At 32.3% G+C, this 26314-nt stretch overlaps 1 protein-coding gene and 1 long non-coding RNA gene across 3 annotated transcripts; one reads left to right on the top strand and one right to left on the bottom strand.

Annotated features, from left to right (window-relative positions):
* Nucleotides 1-3440: 3440 nt before the first annotated feature.
* LOC105768277 ((+)-delta-cadinene synthase isozyme XC1) lies at nucleotides 3441-6331 on the top strand. The gene is made up of 7 exons (XM_012588133.2): nucleotides 3441-3610; nucleotides 3711-3975; nucleotides 4077-4449; nucleotides 4745-4963; nucleotides 5067-5205; nucleotides 5371-5619; nucleotides 5915-6331. Exons 1-7 carry the CDS (start codon nucleotides 3485-3487, stop codon nucleotides 6206-6208), a joined length of 1665 nt encoding a protein of 554 aa, XP_012443587.1. The 5' UTR covers nucleotides 3441-3484; the 3' UTR covers nucleotides 6209-6331.
* A 7831-nt stretch (nucleotides 6332-14162) lies between these two features.
* Nucleotides 14163-15020, bottom strand: LOC105768279 (uncharacterized). Of its 2 annotated transcripts, none has more exons than XR_001125816.2 (2): nucleotides 14571-15020; nucleotides 14163-14472 (listed from the first exon to the last, which is right to left on the bottom strand). It is a non-coding gene; the product is annotated as an uncharacterized LOC105768279 (long non-coding RNA). The 2 variants fall into 2 exon arrangements; XR_001125815.2 differs by having other exon boundaries at nucleotides 14606-15020.
* Between the last annotated feature and the right edge of the window lie 11294 nt (nucleotides 15021-26314).

The following is a 26314-nucleotide window of genomic DNA, read 5'->3' as shown; positions in this document are numbered from 1 at the left end:
TATTTATAAACAACTGTGAGTTTTTTTTTAAATAATTTTATACAAAATGGGGATCTAAATTATTGAGGTTGGTAATGGCCCCATCCATTTATTTTCCACTTTTAATAATAGCAATAATAATTTTAAATTAATTAATTTAATAATAGAACAGCCAAAATAACAAAATAGGATCAAATTGAGCTTTAGAACAAAGTTTTGGGGCAAATTAGAAATAACCGCAAAAGGGAGGACTAGATTGAACGCGTGGATAAGATAGAGGGATTGAATGAGAAATAATTCCCACACTCCAAAACGCACAGTTCCATCAAGGACTAAAGTCGAAGCCAGAATAAATTATAGGGCAAAATAAAAAAAATAAAAAACTTGATTGTAAATAATAAAAAGGGTGGAAGGGCCAGAAGCGCAAATAGACCCTTCCACAAAATCATTTAGCCCTTAGTTTCAGAAAAAGAAAAACTGAGAGCTCTCCCCTCCCCCTTCAAAGATTTAGCCTAAGTCAAGAATCTAACCATTTACTCATCCGCAACATGAATGTGAAACTAATTAAACCTTTAAAGATTCATTTTTTAGGTTGCGGAATGATTTAGACTTTCAAATAAAGTTGCGATATATAAAAGATAGAGTCGTTGAATGTTATTTTTGGATCTTGGGAGTGTACTTTGAGCCCCACTATTCACTTGGTAGAAAGATAATGACAAAAGTGATAATAACGACATCTGTTATAGATGATACATATGACTCATATGCAACATATGATGAGCTCATTCCCTACACCACTTAGTATCTATCACACACGGCTTGAGGGGATATATGTGAGCTCATGTCAAGTTGGATTTGAGAATTCCATTAAAGAGGAAGATGAATATTACCTTATAAAAGATTTTGGGCTATAATGAGACTCAATCCAACACATGGACAAAATTCTATATTCAAGTATCTCTTTTGTTTATAAACATAAGACAATTCATTAAGCTGATTTACGGGTAAATTAATTTTTCTATTATTAAAATTAGCAATTTAGTTATTTACATTAAATTTCGAAATAAATATATAAAATTATAAATGATGGTGAAGTTAAATGTAAAAAATGTGATGACTTTAACATATTTTAAGGTGATATAAAAAAAGACATATTTTGATCGTCGTATTGAAACATGACATTCATATTTTTTAACATTTAAGTAAGGGCGGTGGGAGGGGGGGTGGCAGCGCCCATCTTCTTAAAATATGAAATTAAATTTTTAGTCCTTTAAATTTATATAATTTTAAATTAATAAATAATAAAATTACACTGACACTTCAAGTGATAAAATTTTAATTTAATCTTTTAAAAATTATGACGGAGCTAAATTGCTCACTTTTAAATGCAATTAAGGATTTAGATTATCTTTTAAATTAAATGCAAAGGGACTAAATTGCTCACTTTTATAATTAAGGAATTAATTTGGTATTTAGTTTATAATACAAGTATCCACATTATAACTTTCCCATTTCTTTTCAACACTCTATTCCAACCGAAATGCAGTCATGCACGTGGATAACTATTTTCTCTTTTTGGTCACTATTTTCTTATCAACCGTAAACACCGTATGGTCTCATATATCAATTTTCAAGTCATGTACTCTTTCATGTACGCCTCAAAATATGATCAATGTGCTTTTTTTTTCCATTTTGAGTAGTTTTTTTTATCTGAACTCTTAGCTTAACTCGACTTCATTATAAAATGTTAATAACTTAAATTCAAATTGATCCAAACTTAAGTTGTCATCAGCTTGAAAGAAATCGATACTAAATAATCTGACTTGAAATTTTCAAGCTTCAAACGGGAATGAGCCAAAATAACTCAAATCTAAAAATAATCTAAATCTTAAAATTTTTTAAAACTCGAATTAAGTTATGTATATTTAAATTAATGTTTCCAATATGTATCTTTTTTAATATTAATCTCATTGTAGGGTCTTATTATATCTGCTCTCTTTAGTACAATGTCATAGCCCCTTCCCAACCCTTAAATAGGAGGATAACATACTTCAGCACACTCGAACCCACGTCATTCTGTATTGGCAACAATGCCGATGCCAATCAAGCTAAGACTCAATTGTCAATCATTTAGTTTTTTAAGTTATAATTATATTAATATAGTGGAAAAGCTAGAAAAAAAATTTTGGGGGCCAGAATTAAGTTGTATAATTTTATGAGAGTTAAAATATAATTATAAAATTTCAAAAGATTAAATTATAATTTTATCATTTCTAGAAGTCAAATGTTAAGTTTCCAATACTTTAAATGTGAATTCTGGGTTTTAAATAAGAGTTTTCGAACTTGGATTTTTCTAAACATCTATGGGAGTTTTGCAAAAATTTTATGTTTTTGAAACATGCATTGAGTTTGATATAAATCGAAGCTTTGAATGGATTGATGTAATTCCTCAGTATCTGATCATAACTTCTAGACCGGGTTTGAGGTGTTACATTTAGTGGTATCATAGGCCCCGTTCTCCTATGCTTAAGTGATGAGCTTTTATATGAAAAAACACTTTTCCATCAAAAGCAATAAAGAACCCATTTCATTTGGTACTAAAATTTTAACTTATTGCAAGTGCTTTTAAGCATATGAAAAGCAGAAAAATTTAGCTTTTCCAGCTAAAAAGAACTTTTGGGTTGTTCTTTTAGTTTCATTATTATTTTTAAAAGTAGTATGAAAAATATGTGGATTGCTATGTGAGCTACTATGTTTACAAATTAATGGTTTATTTCCATTAAAAATATTAATTCAACTCTTTTTAAAGATTTATAGTGAAGCATGAAATTTTTTAGAAAAGATTGAGGACCAAATTTAACTCCTAAAAAAGTGCCAAATTGACAAAAAAAATATAACCGTTGAGTACTAAATTTGATGTTATGCCAATTCTAATTAGTTTTAAACTTCAAAATACATTAATTTAGTCTTTAAAATATCAGCATAGCATAGTAGTTAATCTAAGTGTTAAACGTCAATTAGGATATGATGTGGAACATACTTAAACACGAATTAAATTGTAAACTTCGTATATCTATCACTTGAAAAACTTGGATTTGACATATTGGAAAATAATGCCAATTAAATTTTATCTCTGCAGTAGGTATATATGTCTTTCCAATTAGATCTATAAACACACTTAACTCAAATTTGAATTGGCATCTAATACCTAACGTAATTGTATGGAAGGACTTGATTGATATGATACTAATACCTTGAGGACTGAATTAAGATATTTTAAAAATTGAAGATGAATTTTAAATCTGTATAGATTGAGAACATGAGGCCATAAATTAATGTGTTTATGGTCAATTAGTCACTAGAATAGTATAGTAGTAAACAAGTTACGTTGCTTAGTCCTTGTTCCAACCTATAAATACACGTAACAGCTGCACTCTTATCCTCACAGATTTTGTGCCAAGTTTCTCAAATTAAGCTTTTGAATATTTGCTTTTGATCAATCGAAATGGCTTCACAAGTTTCTCAAATGCCTTCTTCATCACCCCTTTCTTCCAATAAGGATGAAATGCGTCCCAAAGCCGATTATCCGCCTAGCATTTGGGGAGATTTCTTCCACAACTGTCCCGACAAGGTATACATACATATGAGCATATTGATATATAATCTTAACATATTATTTGTTTAATTATTTAGTGATTCAATACGAAGAAAATTTTCATTATTTTGAGCAGAATATTGATGCTGAAACTGAAAAACGCCACCAACAATTGAAAGAAGAAGTGAGGAAGATGATTGTGGCACCAATGGCTAATTCAACCCAAAAGTTAACCTTCATTGATTCAGTTCAAAGACTGGGTGTGAGTTACCATTTCACCAAGGAGATCGAAGATGAACTAGAGAACATCTACCATAACAACAATGATGCCGAGAACGACCTCTACACTACATCTCTTAGATTCCGAATACTCCGAGAGCATGGATTCAATGTTTCATGCAGTAATTATTTGAACAACAACATATTGTTTTTAAGTTTCCTGAGTATATCATAGCATGGAATGTTTGATAACGATATTTCATTTTGGTTAATTTGATCTCAGACGCATTCAACAAGTTTAAGGACGAGCAAGGGAATTTCAAGTCATCTGTGACAAACGATGTTCGAGGATTGTTGGAACTTTACGAGGCCTCCTATTTGAGGGTTCATGGGGAAGATATATTGGATGAAGCAATTTCTTTCTCCGCCAACCATTTAATCCTTGCGGTGGCATCTTTGGACTATCCTTTGTCCGAACAGGTTTCTCATGCTTTGAAACAATCAATTCGAAGAGGCTTGCCAAGGGTTGAGGCAAGGCACTATCTTTCAGTATACCAAGATATTGAGTCCCATAATAAGGCTTTGTTGGAGTTTGCTAAGATCGATTTCAACATGTTACAACTGTTGCATAGGGAAGAGCTAAGTGAGATTTGTAGGTATGTTTTTGAATCTTTTTCACCTCTTTTTTTTTCATCTATTTTAATTTTTTGGTGGATGGAGTTGAATTTATAGGAGGCATCAATGCCAATATTTAAATCTTAAACGTATTAAATAGCAATAGTTAAAAGTGATGACATGAACCTCAGATTCATCTTTTTCACCTATTTCATTCTAGTTATATACATTTTAAAATTTGAGATTGCCAATTGAAATTGAATCAAGAATCTAACCATTTACTCATCCGCAACATGAATGTGAAACTAATTAAACCTTTAAAAATTCATTATTTAGGTGGCGGAATGATTTAGACTTTCAAACAAAATTGCCATATACAAAAGATAGAGTGGTTGAATGCTATTTTTGGATCTTGGGAGTGTACTTTGAGCCCCAATATTCACTTGGTAGAAAGATGATGACAAAAGTGATAATAATGACATCTGTTATAGATGATACATATGACTCATATGCAACATATGATGAGCTCATTCCCTATACAAGTGCTATTGAGAGGTATGTTTTTAATTTGTTTAATAGGTTAGATTTCTTTAATTGGAGATTAACATTCAAATATATTATGTCAAATGATCGAATATAACAATGAAGTTGGATTCAGGTGGGAAATTAAATGCATAGACCAACTTCCAGAATATATGAAACTGAGCTACAAGGCACTATTAGATATTTATGAAGAAATGAAACAACTAGTGGCTGAGCACGGGAGACAATATCGTGTCGAATATGCGAAAAATGCAGTATGTATACAGACAAACATTTATTTGGTACAAACGAGATAAGATATTAGCTAAATTCTAGATCTGAAAAAACAATTAACTTGAATAACAATATATAGTCATTTAAATATTATTATAGAATTTGATTTGATATTAGTGATAATTGCTGAAATTTTGTTGCCTCAGCTGATACGACTTGCTCAATCCTACTTTGTGGAGGCCAAATGGGCTCTTCAAAACTACAAACCATCATTCGAGGAATTTAAGATTAATGCATTGTCATCTACTGGTTATGCCATGCTTGCTATTACATCTTTCGTCGGTATGGGAGATATCGTAACACCAGAGACGTTTAAATGGGCAGCCAGTGAACCTAAGATCATTCAAGCTTCCGCAATTATTTGTAGGTTTATGGATGATATTGCTGAACACAAGGTATAATAATATATTTATATAATCACAAGAAATCGAACTCTTAACTCAATAATTAAATATCTTTTTAATGAAATCAAACTATGGTTTTTATCATGATATGAAACAAATGGATTTTGATGTTTATATGTCATTTTTAGTCGAATAAGAAAGAAAACCTAGTTTTATTTTAGGGTTACTAGTGAGGAAGTATTGTCAATAAAGGTATTTTATCATCACTATACAAATAAAGTTTAATATATTGACAAATTTTAGGGTATATAATGATAGAATAATTTTGATTTTATTACGAATGCAGTTCAAGCATAGGAGAGAAGACGATTGGTCAGTAATCGACTATTACATGAAAGAATATAACATAACAGCACAGGAGACATACGATGTATTCAACAAATATATTGAGAGTGCTTGGAAAGATATGAATCAAGAGCTTCTGAAACCAACAGAAATGCCAACAGAGGTTATGAATCGTAGCCTAAACCTTTCAAGGGTAATGGATGTGCTTTACAAGGAAGGAGATGGCTATACATATGTTGGAAAAGCGATCAAAGATGTAATCACTTCATTGTTGATTGAGCCAGTCACACTTTGAAATTATATTAAGCTTGTTGTTTAAGGGATGGATATTTAGTTAAAGAAAGTACAAATCGATTGTCTTTCTACTTATCGCCTTAATAATTCAATAAAGTTCTTTTCAAGCTTTTGGTTGTGAAAATTTTGCTATTTTATATATTTTTAATATAAAAATAGCATGAGTTATAAATACTAAAATTAAGATAAAACACCCACTAATCATTAACACTTAAAGTCTATTGAGATAAGTTTTGAATTCTTTATTAAATTAATTGCCGACTAAAACCTCAAATTTATAGCCAATCCCAAAGGATTAGTAGTCAATTTCAAATTTGTGTACACAAACAATTTATGTTATACAATCAAATTTATTACATCACATGTAATAAATTGTATAAAAAGATAATATACTTTGTAATGAAATAATCAAAATTTGATCATTACAAATAATATTATGTAAGGGTGAACAAAACTCGATTCGATTCGAAAAATTTTAAAAAAATTTAAATTTTGAGTTAAACGAATTGAGTTATTCGAGTTAATCGAGTCAACTCAAACTTTTTCTTTTCAAATTTCGAGTTCAATGGAGTTTAATTTTCGAATTTGAATGATTCAAATAATTCGAATAAATTGAATATAAAACTATAAAATTTTACATTTTTACCTCAAACTCCCAAATTTTTTTACTTTTCCCCATTACTTTTACTCCCTCCCACTTTCCCCAAAGAAGTATGACGCGCATTTGCAACATTGGAGATTTAAGACTTCCAAACCAAAAGAAATGTCAGTAGTTTGGTGTGGTATTGTGGAAAATTCAAAGTTAGAGGAAGTGTCAAAATGGATTGGGTCGGAATCTGTTCGATGGGTGATTGGGAATGGGAAATCTGTCCTCTTTTGGGAGGATATTTGGTGTGGAATTCGTCCATTGAAGGTGGAATTCCCTAGATTGTTTAGACTTGCTACTGTGAAGAATATTGTGGTCAAAGATGTAGCAAGGAATAATGGCTTTGAAGAGGTGCCCTGAAGGGACGTTTTCTCAAGGGTGTTGCTGGATAGGGAGGTGAGTATGTTGAATAATTTGAAGAATTTGGTGGGGAGTGTCGAACTTGATTCGAAAGTGGAGGATCGTATAATTTGGATTCACAACAGTACCGGGGAATTTACAGTTAGGAAGTTGTCTCAATTGTTGTCCTTTGATCGGGCCCAAAATGGGCAGCAGAGATAATCTTTTTATATAAGAACTATCTTATTTATTTGATTCCAATCAATTTGATTTGTAGGCTCCTTTACTGGTAGATTTTGTGGATATTTCCAAAATTTCCACTATCCTAAATGCCTTTAAAAGGCTAAGATTTCTTTGCTTATTTTCCACACTCTCACACCGATTTTCTGTTGCTCTCAAAACTCTTCTTTTATTCTCCTAATTTTTCAAACGTTCCGGTGATAGAAAAATGCAATGTTCGTTTGTTAATCATTGCAGAGGTGCTATTGCTTTGATCATTTTTGTTGTTGTATCCTGGGAGATATTCGACCAACGTTTCTCCAAGTGCTGTAGGAGCGGCCGAATCTGTCTTAAGAAAACTGTTTTTAACAGGCCTCAACGTTTAGTAAAATCTCTATTCTTTCTTTTGATTTCAACTTTTGTTACAGTTTTAATTGGTTTTTGTATTTGATAAATTAAATATAAATCATTTTATTTATATTCTACCTTTTATGTGTTTATTTATATTTAATTATTTTGTTCGCTAACGTATTTTGTCCAACAATTTTAAGACAGACTTGATTATTTTTGCAATTCTCTAATCCGAGTTAAATGAGATACCAAGGCGAAAAGAAAAGAAAAGAAAATTTATTAGAAAATAAATTTTAAATTAAATAAAATATGTTTCTTGATTTTATTTTCCGGTAGTTCAATGATTTTATTCTCTATTTTGTTTTTATTTATTTCCAAACGAATATTAAAACTAAATAAAATCATTTGGATTTATTCTCACTGTTTAACAAATTTTATTCAATTTTGTTTCTAAATTAAAGTTAAATAAAATCATTTGAATTTATTCTCATTGTTTAACTAATTTTATTCCATTTTGATTTTATTTCCAAAACAGTATTTAAATGAAAATAAAATCTATTTGAGATTTATTCTGTCGTTCAATGAATTTTATTCTTTTTTATTTTATTTCCAAAACGAGAAATTAAAATTAAATAAAATCTATTTGAGATTTATTCCATTGATTAAAAATATTTTATTCAATTTTAATTTTGTTTCCAAATTAGAATTAAATTAAATTAAATAAAATATGTTCGAGATTTATTCTCGCCGTTTAACAAGATTTTATTCTATATTAATTTGTTTCCAAACGAAGACTTAGTCAAATAATCTTGTTTGAGATTTATTCCTACGTTTAATGTAATTTATTTTGATTTAATTACATAATTTTGTTAGGATTTAGTCCAGTCATTTAACAAAATTGATTTTGATTTTGTTTCATAATTTTAATTTTGCCGTTTAACAAAATAAAAAGGAAATTTTTTGTTTATTTTTTGGCCTAATTGTGGCTTTAAATTGTGAATTAAAAAGGAAATTTATCAACGGTGAATTAAAAAGACAGTATGAGAATGCATGTCTAGGATTGGTTCTTTGAAGGACTTTGTATTTAAGCGTGCCTAGTGCACCACCTCTCTTTTAGGGTTACTTACCTGGTGCATTGTTTTATTGTATTTTATATTAGACTATATAAACTTTTGTTTCGGGTTTTATTATATTCCTTTCGTCTAACAAAAGCTGATTCTATTTCTTGACAGAAAATGGAAACTCTCATCAATGCTGTGGAAGATATGGACTTATGTGCTGTGATTTCTGAAGTCAACATGGTTGATTCAAATCCAAGAGAATGGTGGCTTGATACAGGTGTCACACGTCATATCTTCTATGACGAAGACTCATTTTCTGAGTTGGAACCTTGTGAAAATAGGGAGAAGCTCTATATGGGCAATGCTGCAACTTCCAATATCAAGGGGAAGGGTACTATGGTCTTGAAGATGACTTCTAGCAAAGAACTCAAGCTTCAAAATGTGTTGTATGTGCCTGACATATGCAACAACCTTATTTCTGGTACACTCCTTAATGTACACGACTTTAAGATGATGTTTGAATCCCAGAAGCTAGTTTTGTCAAAGGGGGAATGTATGCGGGAAGGGGATATGTATTAAATAACATGTGGAAACTTAATGCAATCTCTGTAAAAGCAAAGACAATGAATAAAAATGTCGCTTCTTCCTCTGTTTATATGCTTGATTCATTTGGTTTATGGCATGGTACGCTCAGACATGTTAATTATGATATTTTACGTAGATTAATTAATTTGGAGCACATTCCTTCATTTCACATTAATTATAAACATAAATGTGAAACCTGTGTTGAGACAAAATTAACAAGGTCTTCATTTCAAACTGTTGAAAGAAGCACGGAACCACTTGATCTTATACATAGCGATGTTTGTGACTTAAAGTTTGTTCAAATGAGAGGAGGGAATAAATATTTTATTACCTTCATTGATGATAAAACAAAATATTGCTATGTGTACAGACGAAGCTATAGAGAAATTGGCTCTCTATAAGCGGGAAGTTGAAAACCAACTTAATAAAAAGATTAAGATGGTGAGAAGTGATCGTGGTGATGAATATGTTGAACCATTTAGTGAATACTGTGCACAACATGACATTATTCATGAAGTAACACCACCATACTTTCCTCAACTAGAGTAGCCGAGCAAAAAAAAATAGACTTTAAAGGGAAAAGATGAACACACTACTAAAAAGCTCTAGGTTATCACAGGAAATGTGGGGGGAGCATTTTTATGAGTTAATTACCTTTTAAATAAGGTACCCCACAAGAAAAATAGACAAGACACCATATGATTTATGGAAAGGTAGCAAACCATCCTACAACCACTTGAAAGTATGGAGGGTGTCTTGCTAACGTAACGTATAATGATAAGTCGAGACATATATGTCGTCGAAACAATATCGTTAAACAACTGATCTCAAACGAAGTTATCTTTATTGATTTTGTAAAATCAAAAGAAAACATTATGGATCCGCTGAATAAAGGCTTAAAATGAGATCATGTTGATAAAACATCGAAAGGAATGAGACTAAAGCCTATGAAAATAAAAGGCGCTATATGAAGGAAAACCCTACCTAGTTGACTAGAGGTCCCAAGATCTAGGTTCAAAGGGACAACCTAATTGCATAGACCCTGTGAGGTCACTGTGGGGTACTTATCCCAAGTCTGTTCCTATGATGTAAATAGTGACTAAAAATGGGAGAGGTTAAGTAATGCTTTTAATGACCATCGTGTATTTTGTTGAGTCGAACAACATAAGTCACCTATGTGAGAGTGAAGTGGGGCCGCTTCGAGAAGACTATTGGGGCATAGTTCTCTCAAAATCTTGTAGAACTAAAAGATGTTCACGGCTATATGAACATACCCATGAGAACTAAAATCTTGCCAAGGAGGTAGTTGTGTGAGGTATATCATCGTTTACACAAAAGACAGAACATTTCAAGGACATCACGTCTACTGGTCAGCTAGTAAAGCAAATATACTTTCACAAGGGAAGGTTCAAGGGTGGATACCTACCTATCCTATGCAACTATTGATCGTAGGTTCTATCACCACATCGAGTCAATGTTTTTCGATAAAAATATCAATTTTCATTCATGTGGGGGATTGTTGGAAAAATACATATTATGGGAACTTTGAGGCATATCTTCAATAGGTAAAGGTGGAGAGTTGAATTATAAAATTATGGTTTCATATTCTACTCCATGAGACCTTTACAATGATATATCATATGCTCAAAATGGTTGAGTGATGAATGAGAAATTGATGCTCAAAGTAAGCTGCTTGGAAATATTTGTTGAGGAAAAATAAAGGCTTAGATCCCACATTGGTTAAATACCAAGTGTGAGATGTGTTTATATATGGGAACCCTCTTAAAGGGTGATTGAATGACTAAGCTTGGAATCCTGCCTCGTGCGTAGGGGGTGCAGGTCCAAACCCAATGGGGTTGGGGCGCACACGACGTGGGCAATGCGAAATGTTTGGACCAGTTGGGCCCAAAATGGGCCTAAGAATATTTTAGCCCAACACGAATTTATTTTTCTCAGGACATAATCTGTTTATAAAAGGCTAAGGTTTCTTTGCTTATTTTCCACACTCTCGCACCATTTTCTATTGCTCTCAAAACTCTTCTTTTATTCTTTGCTTTTTTCAAACGTTCTGGTGATAGAAAAAGGCAATGTTCGTTTGTTGATCGCTGCAGAGGTGCTACTGCTTTGATCATTGTTGTTGTTGTATCCTGGGAGACATTCGACCAACGTTTCTCCAAGTACCGTAGGAGCAGCCGAATCCGTCTTAAGGAAACTGTTTTTAACAGGCCTTAACGTTTAGTAAAATCTCTATTCTTTCTTTTGATTTCAACTTTTGTTACGATTTTGATTGGTTTTCATATTTGATAAATTAAATATAAATCATTCTATTTATATTTTATTTTATATGTGTTTATTTATATTTAATTATTTTGTTCGCTAATGTGTTTTTTCCAACAGTTAGTTCAGAACGACAACGTATTTGAAACGGCATCGAAAAATCTTGATACAATGTTGTTCCACTCTAAAATAAGAGCTTTGATGTGGGCTAGGGCAGTGCATGAAGAATGCCAATTTTTGGAAGGGGATTGGTGGTCTTGGCTAGTAAAATGTCGCCCCTCATTGAATATGAAAAACATGATTGTTTCCCATTGGGAGTCACCTCCAACCGAGTGGATGAAATTCAATGTGGCTGGTGTTGTTTTAGAGGAGGTTGCAGGGTGTGGTGGAGTTTTGAGAGATTAAAAAGGGGTGGCTTGTGCTTTATTTTCGGGGCGAGTTGAAGCTAGGGGAATGAATTTGGCAGAAATAATGGCAATTAAAATAGGAGTGGATATGTATATTGAAGTGAGTAGGAAGGTGCATGTTCCATTAATAATCGAATTATGCTCGATGCTGCTTCGGAATGGCTGTCTAAAAGGTATTATAGACCATGGTCATTACGAAAATTGCTTGGGGACATCGACTGTGACACTAAGCAACTGGCTCATTTTCAGATTGTGATTATTGATCGAAAAAGTAATGGTATGGTAGACGCGTTGGCAAAAGCAGGTATATCGAGATCTTCTCTTTTTAAAACCTCGTGGTGAAATTGCTAAAGTCATTATTGTAATTGTTGTGAAGGGGTGTTTGATTTGGATTGTCTGATGAAACTTTGTTGTAAATCTTTTGTTCTTGAAAGACTTGGTGGTTCCAACGTCTTCCTTGAGTTATGTTACTCGATTGAGCAAAAAAAAGAAAAAAAAATTGTACTTAAACCTTTTCAAAACTATAAATTTTAAATTTATTTTTTAAAAAATTACAAAAATATAAATAATTAAAATGATCATAAAGTGATGAAAAGTTTTTCCAAGGTATATCCAATTAATGTCGCCAATGTATATCTCAATATAATGACTATGATTTGAAATAAAATTACGTCTAGTTTTCTCTTTGTTAACTTTTCTATTAATCATTTAGGTTTTTAAGTTATAATTTTATTTAATATAGTGGAAAATCTAAAAAAATTAAAAGGGCTAGAATTAATGTAATACCCCAAACCCGACCTAAACGTTATAGCCAAATCTGGAGAAGTTACAACAACTCGTATGAAAAACCAATGTAAAATCTAACTTAGAAATCGTATGATCTAAAATCTTAATTTAGCTAAACTTATACGAGTTTCAGGAAAATCACAAGTTTGACAACATCTATTTCACAACACAATCTCTTAAACATTGACTTATAAAATAGTGGAGACTCTTAGACGTTTATTTATAAAACAATGGAAACTTTCAGAAATTTGCTCTTTAACTTTAGTAATAACATTATTTGAAAATATTAATTTTAACAAATCTCTTACATGTTATTTTGGAAATTGTGCAGAACTTATTTATTTCACAGAAAAATTCTTACTGATTTTAGTCAAATCTTATGTTTGGAACACTTATCCTACAGTGAAATCACTTAATGACTTATTTAGTTTTGCAGTGGAAATTTTAGAGTTTTAATTTTAGAAACCAAATTCTAAATTTGATAAATCGTATGATTTTGCAGTTTCGTATTAAAATACAAAGAAAAAAAACCAATGACCAAAACAAAAACCCAAAAACAAACCAAATTTGAAAACTTAGTTCAAAAACCCAAAAGTCTGAAAAACTTAATTAATTAAAAATAATCAAACGAACTTAAGTGAGAAATCAATTTGAGCTCTCACACGCCGTACGGTCCTAAGTCTGAAGATAATCTAAAACATATTAAGCAAATGGGTGACCTAAAAGTCGAATGTGTAACACATCTCAAGCAACAAATCAGATATACATAAATAAACAAATACATTTTTAGATACAAATTCAAACATATTCTCATATACAGAATCAGATGTATTTCATAATCGGATACAGATGCATATTGAGATTCGAAAACAAATGCAATCACAAATCTTACCCCCATTTGCTACACACCAACTCCGTCCAACCAACCACACCAATTAGGACTACAAGAGTCCTTCCATCTAATCACATCGGGTCATGGTGGTATGTCATAATTAGGACTACAAGAGTCCTTCCATCCAATCACATTGGGTCATAATGGTATGTCACTCATAAAGGTGCAGCTAAGCTGCCAGATAGATATTACGGTTTAATCGTCAAAATTGCAGTAATACTACCAGAATACACTTCCTCTATCACAAATCAAACCCACCCCGATGTACATGCATAAATAAATAGATATCGAATGCGTGAATGTCATACATGCTATTCACAACAGATTTTAGATCACATTAGCATAAAACGCATCATGCTATAACATATAACATACCTCTCATGCGATCATAATTCACATTAAACAAAAATAGAGCATCATATATCAATATTTATAGTCATATTTATACCATACAAACCTTATGGAAGGTTAAATTTGATTTACACAACAAATACGACCCTAAGGTGGAATTTTAGAAATTGGGCCCACACGTCTGTGTGGGCCACACGATCCAATTGACCTAGATCAGTTCACATGGTTTGGCACACGGCCGTGTGGTGTCAACAATCAACTTTTCGATTTCACATTGTTCACTATTTTTCAAAATTTTCGTTACACACTTGATCTTTTTCGTTGCCGACACAATAGTCGTGATTCCAACACCTAAAAACGACATTCCAAATGAACTAATTAACAATCAATATGCAAAATTCAAACACTAATTTGACCATAAGCGAAAAATGCAATTGGCCTTTACCAACCTATAGGAACCCCTACAAGGCAATCGATCGCTTACCACAAATAGAAACAATAGTTCTTAAAGCTCATTATTTGCTGAAGGAGTAAATATCACACATCTTCCACCTACAAAGTTTCCTACAAACGATTACAACCAAAGCTATAAACTAAAATAAACCACCCATCCTTCACATGAAAGAACGGTTCATAACAAATAATAAGGAAATAAAAGAGTATACGATTCCCAACATAAAAATAGCACAACAGTAATGATAGCACCACACAGAAACTAAGTGTCTGTACCGTAGCAAAGCGGCAACAAATGATAAATCAAAGTAATGAAAGAAAAACAATACACCTAAGTTCTCCAATGAAGAAAGAAAAATTGGTAATGTGCGCAAAAGAGAAAAAAGAAACAAAAGAAATGATGTTAGAAAATAAAATTTCAATAATAGGTAAACTGGAAACAAAAATTGAGAAAAAGAGAGAGAGTGAGGAATGAGGGACATGGGTGTGGTAGTGGGAGATTTTTGGGGAGAAAAACTACCAATATCCTCTTAACTACTCACTTATTAGATTTTCCCTAGAATTTGAATTTATCCCAATTTCTTTCTGTCACATGGGTTGCACAGTGTAAGAGAACAAAAATATTTCCCGCTTTGCACAAACAAGATTCAAACACAAGACCCTTGGGTAAGGAAAAATCTTATTACTGAACTAGTAGACTCATTCTATCATCAATTAAACAAAATAATTTTATAAACCAAATGTTCATTGATAAAGGTTGGGGCAAAAATTAATTATATTCAAAAGAAGGGATTAGAACACAATACCTCAAGCACATAATTCAAAATACTTAACCACTAAACCAAATCAAATTCTTTAACAAAATTTCACAACACTTAATTCAAAAACATGACGTGTCCACTTTTGGTTTCACTAGTTCAATTTCTTCTAATCCGATTTTCGGGATGTGACAATTAAGTTGTATAGTTTTATGATAACTAGAATATAATTATAAATTTTTAAAGAATAAATTATAATTTTATCATTTTTAAGATTCAAATTTAAGTTTCCAATTTTAAAGAGTCGAGCCCCCTACCAGCGCCTCGTGCTACCACTCCTGCACTAACAATTCAAATAATTACTAAACTAAATAATTAACTTAACAACTATAATTTGAATAACTTGACAAATAAATATAAGAAATATAATATTTATATAGAATAAGACTTAAAAGTTAAGATTTTAAAATTCTCAAAGCGTTTTAACATTATGTATTCTTTTACTTAAACATTGAAGTATGACAGAATGTTTAAATTCCTCTACATTGATATAAACTCAAAAAATGTGTGCTTGCGAGAGATTAACTACATTTTGTTTTATGCTTACATCCTATATCCGTTTATAAGATAAATCCATATCAATAGATCGCTTTGAAGTGAGACGACGTGAGAGTGAAATAAAACTCGAATTTAACTGGGTCGGGTTTGAGCTTTCTATCAATTTTCAAGGCCAAATTTAGGCTTGCTTACTTTTTTTTTGGTTGGGATCACGGTATGGCAATACAGTATCGAGTTGCGATTAAAATAGGTAAAAAGAAAATTTGACTCGCTCTATCTCATTGCCATCGCAGGTCACTATGAAGATGAATTATTTAAAAATTAATTAAATAAATTTTATTGATAAGAGAATATGAGAAAAAGTAGGGAGTAGTTGTTTTTAAAATGAGATTTTCATTTTTATTATTTAAAATAATTAAGTTCCTAATTTTTTTTTTCATAATATAAGGAACATACAAATTAATGCATATACAAAATTTAAATATGTATGATGCAATGACAAATGTAAAATTTTTCACCCGTCCATTTTAACTGCCATCCAGCATTGCTTGACACACTATCCCACATATAAAAAACTGATTATCTCGAATTTGGTTTTCGATGACGATGGTCATTCACTTGTCATCTGTAATGATAACTTTTACTACAATAACTTATCATCTCGATTGCAAAGTTTTTATGGCTTTTTACTATAATAAACTATCATCCCGGTTGTCCCGGTTTGGTGGTTTATTATTTAAAAAAATCTCAGATTTAAAAATATTTTTTTCAAATAAATAATTATATTAATTTTTGTATTACGGTCCATCATTATTGAATAATAAATTATAATCAAATCATACGAAAAAGTGACATACGATCATTTAGTGGTGTGTGGAGTTGGTTGAGTATTTATTATTCTAATTGGGGTATAAGAATGATCGAATATGATGTGTAGTGAATGAGGATAAGATTTGACTCTATATCTCTGTTTATGCATCTGTAAATGAAAGTATATGATCCTGTATTTAAGCATATTTATGTATATTATATGTTAATTCATGTGTCTAAATTGTTAATTGACGTAAGTTACACACTGAGCTCTTAAGCTCACTTTCTGTTTGTTTGCTTTTAGGTAATACTCAAATTTAGGATGGATCGGTGTGGCAGAGCTCGGATATAGAAAAATTACAACTCCTTTAAATATGCTTAGTTTTTATGATATTTTTTTCCAGTGGACTGTATTTTTAGACTTTGGGATTGTTTCATGTTTTGGATTTTATTTCACGCGAACTGTTTTAACCTTTTTTTTTTTTTTTATAATTTGAATTGCAAACATTGAATTTCAAAACCAACTTTTCCAAAATTCGGTTAATCTAAGATTTCTATTTCAAGAAGTTATCTTATAAATGTTTTTCTGAAATTTAAATGAATTAATCGATTAATGAATTTTTCTCAAAAACTGGAAATATCATTATCAAGTTTTGATTTACGAAATGTTTTGGAGTTCCAAGTTTCTGGATTTTTAACAAACGTACGTAATTCCTCAAAACTCGACCGTAATGTCTAGGCTGAATATAGAGTGTTATATAAAGAGTTAAAATAATAATTTTTATAAAATTAGAGGACCAAATAAGTCATTATATTTTTTTTATTTCATTTTAAAATATTGTTTAGTCTTCAAAGTTAAATTAAATGCGAAGGGAATAAATTGCTCATTTTTATACTTAAAGAAGTAAGTTGCTCTTTAGTTTATAATACAAGGATCGACATTATAAATTTTCCATTTCTTTCCAACATTCTGTACTAGCCGAAATTCAGTCATTCACGTGGTTATATGGTTTTCTGTTTTTTGCTAATACCCTTATAAAATATTTGATAACCCGACCTTACTTGTGGAGTCTAAAACTTCTATTGATAATGTATCAAATAATATAATATAATAGACAATTAGTCATCTTTAACCCACTATAATAACATTTCACTATAATAGCCAAAATTCTAGTAGAACTGATTTTTTATGTTTTATTTTAACCCTCTATAACAACTTTTCACTTATAACATCAACATTCATAGTTATGAAGTACATTCTTTATTAAATTTGTTCTCTATAATAGCATATTGACTAAATTTTTAAGTAAAATTATAGCTATTTCATGTAACACCTTTGACCCGGCCGAAGAGTTTCGGCTAAGTCGAAGACGTTACATTGATCTCCAAAGTGATCTTGTAAAGCCATTCTTTTTACTCGAGTGAATTTGTATGAAAATTGCTCTTTTATTTTTAGGAAATATATTAATTTAAACCGGCCTTACTTAACAATTCAATTACGATATTTATTGGGGTGAAATTTTGAGAAAAGGTTAAGTTTTAAAGAGTTTTTATCAAAAACATTAAGTACTTATAAAGCAGTAGAAAATATTTAAGGTAATGATTTTCTAAACCGAAAAACATGCAAATATCAGAATTTAACTAAACATACGCTTAAAATAAATAAGTTAGACCATTTCAAACCTAAGTTACAAAGGCAAGAAAATACTTAATACTTACAATCCCAAAATAAAATAATTAAGGAAAGCTTTAATAAATTTTTTTAAAAATAATAATAATGGAAAACGAGTTTGCTAGTCCAAGTCCCTCAGATGTTAATCCACAACCTCTACCAATAATACAAGGCCTCCCGGTTGGTTAAAATTATTAGTTTAGTTGATTACTTTTGGGAAAACTATACCATTACTCACTAAACTATGGGTAAGTTTTCATTTTGATTAATTGAAAAATGGTACCTGTTTAAAATATACCATTAGTCACTAACATTTTCGAGATTGTTTTTATTGCTAACCCGATCGTTAAATGGTACTTTTTAGTTGGTATAATAATAATTTAGTCCTCAACTTTTATATTAAAAAATATAACAAATAAAAATTATTAAACTAGAGAATAACAAAACTCAAAATTATTAAAAAATAGAAAATTCTAAGTAAAAATCTAGAAAAATAAAATCTTGAATATATTTTGTTGAAGAACTAATATGTACGAGAAATAAATAAAATTATCATTCAATAGATTCCGATAACAAATTAAAAATAGAAAAAACCAAAAAAATGTTAGATCATTACATGCTTCTTCTGTAAGTTACTAATATCTTTAAGTCAAGTTCTATGCCCTTGAAGAAAATCCAAAACTCATAACTTTAATCTAGTCCAGCTCCACTTAGGTTATAGCCTTATAATCTAGAGGAACCTGACTCTAGCCAACCATCACTTTTGTGGGACCGTCTTACACTAGATCATCGTTTCTCAATGGCAAATGCCATGTCATTTCGTCTCTTAGGCTTGACAACTTCTAACGCAGAAAGTTAACAAAACGACTGTGCAACCTTTCCAAAACATACAAAGCGGTCGTTCCTTGCACAAGATGAAAATATTACTTTTAGAAGGACATGGACGGAAGCGTCAGCCCCGTAATGCAGAGAAATGATGAATACTCGTTGAAAAGGCTAAGTGCGGATTCTAAGCCTTAAGAACTTTTTTGGAGGAGTCTTGATAACCTTTGGCTAGATAAGTTTAGTGGCCCATGCTTTTCGGGAAAAAAGAAATAAGTTTAATGGAATGGAATTTTATTGAAAAATAAAAGGAACAAAAAGCTAAGAGCATTAGGGAGAAGGAGTTTTTTTTACAAAAAATGATGAGTGAATATTCATGTCACTCCATCCCCTATTTATAGTACAATAATCCTAAAAATAAAATATAATCTAAAATTAAATCTAAATAATATCATAATAATCCTAACAATAATCCTAAAAATAAAATTCAAATTTAAATAGAGTTTTCTGTTCATAAATCACTTCTTTAAATTTTTGCCCCAAGTCTTTTGCATTTTGTATTTTCCACACCATTTCTTCCCTATTTCGCATTTTGACCCGTTTTGTCTTTAAATTCACACTTTTTGCCCCCAAACATCCATTTACTTTCAATTTAGTCCCTACAAGATAAAAAACCATAAAAAGCCCAAATTAGTAGGAGCATACTCAATATATATATATATGTAATTAACACATAAAAGTATGTCATTTTAGAGTATTATCATGTTCCCCCTACTTAGCCCAGGCTTGCCCTCAAGTATGGTTCCTATCCCACTGTGTAATTTAGATTTTTCCATGAAAAAAGTATCACTCCAAAGTTTTATAAAAATTAGGCATAATACATATGAAAATAAAGAAAACCTTTAGCTTGCTTTAAGTAAAACCGAAATGTACTTCAACTTAAACACACAAAAAGTAAATAGACTTGGATTATTTGTTCCACCCTTAGTCCCCAGATGTTCCTTTGTTTTATTTATTTATTATTTTATTATTTTTTTAATGCTTAAGAATGTTTGTCCCTTTTGATGCGAACTGAAATGACAACCCATGCACCCCATCCCGGTTACTCAGCCCAACACACTCTTAATTTTTTTTTATTTCGGTTAGCAGAGTTATACCTAACACATCACACAACCTTTTGACGCGAAGTAGGATGACAACCCAAGCACCCTACCCCGGTTACTCTGTCAGTCACGTTTTAAGCTGTGCTCATAACCACAAAATCATCAGATTTTATTTTATTTTTTAGTGAAACAAAATCAATTGTCAAAATAAGTTTTGGCAATTACCTATCAGTCATGAAAATAAATTTGGCATATATTCATATTAAGTGTCCTCTTTGCATTTAGACTTAATTGATTTTACTATAAGAAATATAGGATTAACTTCATTAATCATAATTATTTTAGCTTAATAGAAATAAAAAAGTGGAGATGAAATCAATATAGTAAAATCACAACTAACTTAGCAGACGAGAATCATGATTCGCAGGTCAAACAATGGGTAATTCCTGGTCAAAATCTTGGGCATGAAAAGGGTCAAGATAGACTAAAAATAAATAAATGTAGGCAAAAACAAGCATAAGGCAGTAGCAACAGTAACAAAACAGCAGATAAAACAACAAAAACAAAGAGGAATGCCTCCCCCTACTTAAAACACATTGTCCTTGATGTGAAAAAACAAATATATGAAAGAAAAAGGGTTTAGAAAAAATCTCTATGTAGTTACCGTCGTTCATGTATAGCTGTAATGAGATCAGCTATCTGCTGACCGAAGGTGTCCAACCTAGCTTCAATGCACTCCAAACGTTGTTCGATGGTCATGAAAGGTTGGTTTTGCTTGGGGTACCTTTTGCTGATTTTGCTACCTAAAGATTCGCTTAGCCGGTGAAGCTCGGATACCTAGAAGGACAAAATGGAAGTAAGAAGGAGTGCCAAGAAGCAATCGCATAGAGTCGAGACAGTAAGCATCTAATGGATCGGCTTGGCAAGCAATATGTAAGTCCGAAATAGGAACATTAGAGCCATGTAAAGAGAATAATTATTGTGTAACAAAAGAGCCTAAAATTAGAGGGCGTTTGACATTTATAATATGTTCAAATTGAAGAGCATACCAATAGCCCAAATTTACCAGACAACCGGTGTACATACATCATATTAAAAATAATTTCATCTTCGAGACGGTAGCCGATGCATCTCTCTGGCCCCAAAAATTGTAAGCCAAATAATAGTGTACGTAACCTAAGGCAGGGTTACAAAACCACAAATCTTTTGATGTTTTAAAGCTATATGTGGGTAATGAACCTGTAGCAATGAGGTTTACCATATCCGCATACAATGAGAAATACTATTTAGCCAAAAATAGGCCCTCATCAAGAAACTCATCCTTTATATGAGTGTTGTCACAAGGTGTTTTTATCCTACTCAAGTGGTCAGCCACCAAGTTTTCGCATCCCTTCTTATCTCGAATCTCGATGTCGAATTCTTAGAGCCGTAAAATCCATTTAATGAGTATTGGTTTCACCTCCTTTTTTGTGATCAAATAACTAAGAGTTGCATGGTCAGAATAAATAATCACTTTAGATCCCGATAGATAAGACCAAAATTTATTCAAAGTAAATATAATAGCCAAAAGTTTTTTTCCATGGTGGTCTAGTTGCTTTGTGCAGCATCTAGGGTTTTTGAGGCATAACAAATGACATGGGGCTCTCTATCTATCTTTTGTCCCAACATGGCTCCCACACTTTGTTCTCTTGCATTGCACATGATTTCAAAGGGATAGTTCCAATTTGGTGCTTGTACTATAGGAGCAAAAACTAACTTCTGTTTGAGTGTGTCAAAGCCTCATTGCATTTTGGGCTGAACTCAAATTTCTTATCTTTTTGTAACAACTCACACAGTGGTTCAGCTACTTTTGAGAAGTTCTTTAAAAAGCGAATAAAACCTTGCATGGACAAGGAAAGAACAGATTTCCCTTATAGTTGAGGGATATGGCAAAGTATTTATAATGTCAATTTTGGCCTTATCGACCTCAATCCCTTTAGCTGAAACTATATGTCTTAGAATTAATCCATTATCTACCATAAAATGACACTTTTCGTAATTCAAGATAAGATTAAATTCTATGCATCTACTTAAAATTATCGTAAGGTTTTTAAGGCATTCATCAAAAGAGTTACCATACACAGTAAAATAATCCATAAAAACATCGATAATGTTTTCTACATATTCAGAAGATATACTCATCATGCATCTTTGGAAGGTGACCGGCACGTTACAAAGCCTGCATGGCATCTTCTTGTATGCAAATGTGCCAAATGGGCATGTAAAAATGGTATTTTTTTGGTCCTCTAGTGCAACTAGAATTTGGAAAAAACTTGAGTATCCATCAAGACAGCAAAAATGAGTTTTTCAACTAAACATTCAAGCATCTATAAAAGGAAGAGGGAAATGATATTTTCTAGTATAAGAATTCAACTTCCTGTAATCAATGCAGACATGCCACCTATTTTGCACTCAGGTTGGTACCAGATCACCCTTAGCATTTTTCTTTACTGTCACGCATGTTTTCTTGGGCACGACTTGCACTAAACTTACCCATCTACTATCAGAAATGGGGTAAATTATGTCAGCATCCGACAACTTAATTATTTCCTTTTTTACCACATCCATCATATTTGGGTTCAATCATCTTTACACTTCTCGCTTTGGTTTCGTGTTTTCCTCCAAGTAAATCTTGTGTGTTTATGTCAAGGGGGTTATCCCTTTTAAGTCAGTGATGGTCCAGCCAATTGCCTCATTATGGCTTTTTAGTACTTGTATCAAAATTTTCTATTCAAGCTTGGAGAGTCTATTTAAAACTATGATCGGTAAGCTATTATCTTTCCTTAGAAATGCATATTTGAGATGCTCGGGAAGTGGTTTCAATTCCAAATCTAGTGCCTGTACAATAGAAGGTAGAAGTTTAGTGTTCATAGGAGACAACAATTCACTAATAGATTCGCAAATAAATCCTGAATCAAAATCATCAAACAACTTTTCAAGTTTAACTTCATAAGGTGACTCAAAAGTTTCTCCTACTAATGAGTGAATTATGTCGACATGATTTACGTTCAAGATTTCACTTGGGTGACTAATAGTGTCGTAAATGTTAAACTTCACAATCTCCTTGTCAAATTCCATCATGAGGGTTCCGCTACGCACGTCAATCTTATTGCTAGCGGTACTAAGGAAAGGTTGCCCCAACAAGATGTCCGAAGACCCAATAGTGTTATCATCTTCCATTTTCACTACATAAAAGTTTGTGGGAAAGATAAGTCCGTTGACTTTCACTAATACATCCTCAAGAACTCCTTTCGAATGCACAATAGACCTGTTCGCCAATTGAATGATAACACCTATTTTCATAAAAACCCACGTTAAGTGATTCATAAATGGAAAAAGGCATTACATTTATAGAGGGCCCTGAATCACACCTAGCCTTTTTGATTCCTAAGTGGCCTATTTTGCATGGTATTGCAAACATGCCCCTATCTTTACACTTTACTAGCATCCTCTGCTGCAATACTGCGGATATATTTTCACCAACACTTACTCTTCCATTTCCAATTAATTTTTGCTTTTGGTGCAAAGCTCCTTAAGGAACTAGCATATCACAAAATTTATTTGATGGCATCCAAAAACGATATGTTATTCTTGATGTTTTTGAATGTTTCAAGGATCTCTTTGTCCTTTTTAGCTTTTCGGTTTGGTTCAATCATCCTGGGAATAGGGGTTGAATTTTGGGCAATGGAAGTTTCGTTCGAACCTGTTCATTTTCCATGTGAGCTTTCCACGTGAGTTCATTTTCTCAATTGATGTGGTCAACTCTCTTATAGGTGCCTCAGTTTTCTGTTGAAAATCAAGCATATTAGTTGTTAATTTATTTTCCATGGTTTCTAGAGAGGTACTTGAATCCCGTGGGTTAGCATAAAGGTCATATCGCCTTTGGGGTGGTCTAAGAAATTTCCGCACAACATCCAAATGGGCCATATTATCGTCACACAAACTAGGGCATGCGTCTATTTTATGTTCGGGTGTTGCACAAATTCTACATAGTCGGGTCGGTCTTATTTTTACTACAAAAAAAGAATCCATGATATCAGTAAGACTATTCAGGATTGGCTCGAAATTGTTGTGTATTTGCAGCCATCATGGACATCAAGTCCCTTGCCTACTGATGGGTCATGTTAACTAATGCTCTTCCACTAGCGGCATATATCATATTCATTTTTGTGGGCTTCAAGCTCTCCTAGAAGTATTGGACCAGAGACTGTGTTGTTATCCCATGTTGTGGGTAACTCGCACATAACTTCTTAAATCTCTCTTAATAGTCGTAAAGAGACTCGACATCTCTTTGCCTAAACCCAACAATCTCCCTCTTTAACTCAGCTGCACGCGAGGCTGGGAAAAATCTGTTGAGAAACAAACGGGAAAGACCAGTCCAAGTAGTGATAGATCCAGGAGGTAAAATAACCATTCCTTAGCAGAATCGGCTATGGAAAAAGGGAAAGCACGTAATTTGATTTTATCCTCAGTTACGCCCTGAGGTTTCATACTAAGACAAACCATATAAAACTTTTTTAGATGTTTGTGTGGATTTTTATTTTCCAATCCATGAAAGGTTGGCAGTAACTCAATTAATCCTGACTTCAGTTCAAAGTTAATATCCGTAGTAGGATACGCAATGCATAACGATTGTTGTTCTGTAGGAGTTTCGGCCATTTGCCGAATCGTTTGAGCCATAAGTTGTTGTTCTAGATTCATGTTTACGTTAGGCGCTTCTTCTGGTGGATCGACTCCTATTCTTTCATTCTCTAGTGTTTGAGTAGGGTTTTTGTTAACTCTAGACTCAACGTTGTCGCTTGCTTCTATTTCTGGCGGTGGGTTACTCTGAGTTTCTACCACCTCTGACTGCTTTTTTTGTAGCTTCGTATCCTTGCGATTAGCTCTTATAGTTTTTTCTATTTCTGAATTGAATGCAAGAATTCCTAGAGCGCAAAAATTTGGTGTGTCATTGAAAGTACAAAAAATAACCCATCCCTATGAAATAACGAAAATAACAGTATAAGGGAAGTAGAGTCAAATCCTGAGGGACTGGATTGCTACAACTTCTTGTTCCTTGAAATCCTGGGCACAGTCGTGTCCAAGAAAAACGGCGTACCTGGGAAAAATAAAAAATAGAATTAAAAATATAGACGAGTTGAAATTGTATAAATTTAAATTGAAATTGTAAAAAGAAACAAAATTAGGGAAAGGGATTCCTTGATTTGAGGGATTCCAGCCTTCGGTTATCTCGATCCTCTTTTGGTTTAATCATTGGCTTTTAGGTGATCCTTCTCATGACCGAATAAGTCAGTTATAGTGGAAGAGGACACCTACGACCACTGGCTCTACTTAGGTTATAACCTTACAATCTAGAGGAACCTGACTCTAGCCAACCGTCACTTTTGCGGGACCGTCTTACACTAGATCATCATTTCTCAATGGCGAATGCCAAGCCATTTTATCTTTTGGGCTCGATAACTTTTGACACAAAAATTGAACGAATCGATTGTGCAACCTTCCTAAAACATAAAAAGTGGTCGTTCCTTGCTCAAGATGAAAAGATTACTTTTGGAAGGACATAGACGGAAGCGTTAGTCCCATAATGCGAAGAAATGATGAATACTCGTTGAGAAGGCTAAATGCGGATTCTAAGCCTCATGAACTCTTTTGGAGGAGTCTTGATAACCTTTGGCTAGATGAGTTTAGTGGCTCACGCTTTTTGGGAAAAAAGAAATAATTTTAATGGAATGAAATTTTATTGAAAAATAAAAGGAACAAAAAGCTAATGTAACACCCCAACCTGGCCTAGACGTTATGGCCGAATCTGGGAGTGTTACAAAAAAGGGTTTTGAAATTAGTTTTACTTCGATAAAACTTTGTATAGTTGTTTGATAAATCATTCAAGTTTTATAACCCACTTTCGTTTATATAACTTTTACTGAATACATTATTTAATTAATTCATTTGCCAAAACATAATTTACAGCAGGAGTCTTA

The sequence above is a fragment of the Gossypium raimondii genome, chromosome 5 (assembly GCF_025698545.1).
Source record: "Gossypium raimondii isolate GPD5lz chromosome 5, ASM2569854v1, whole genome shotgun sequence".
NCBI classification, from domain to species: domain Eukaryota; kingdom Viridiplantae; phylum Streptophyta; class Magnoliopsida; order Malvales; family Malvaceae; genus Gossypium; species Gossypium raimondii.
Note: the sequence above shows the minus strand (reverse complement) of the source record. Positions and strands in the feature narration are given on the sequence as shown.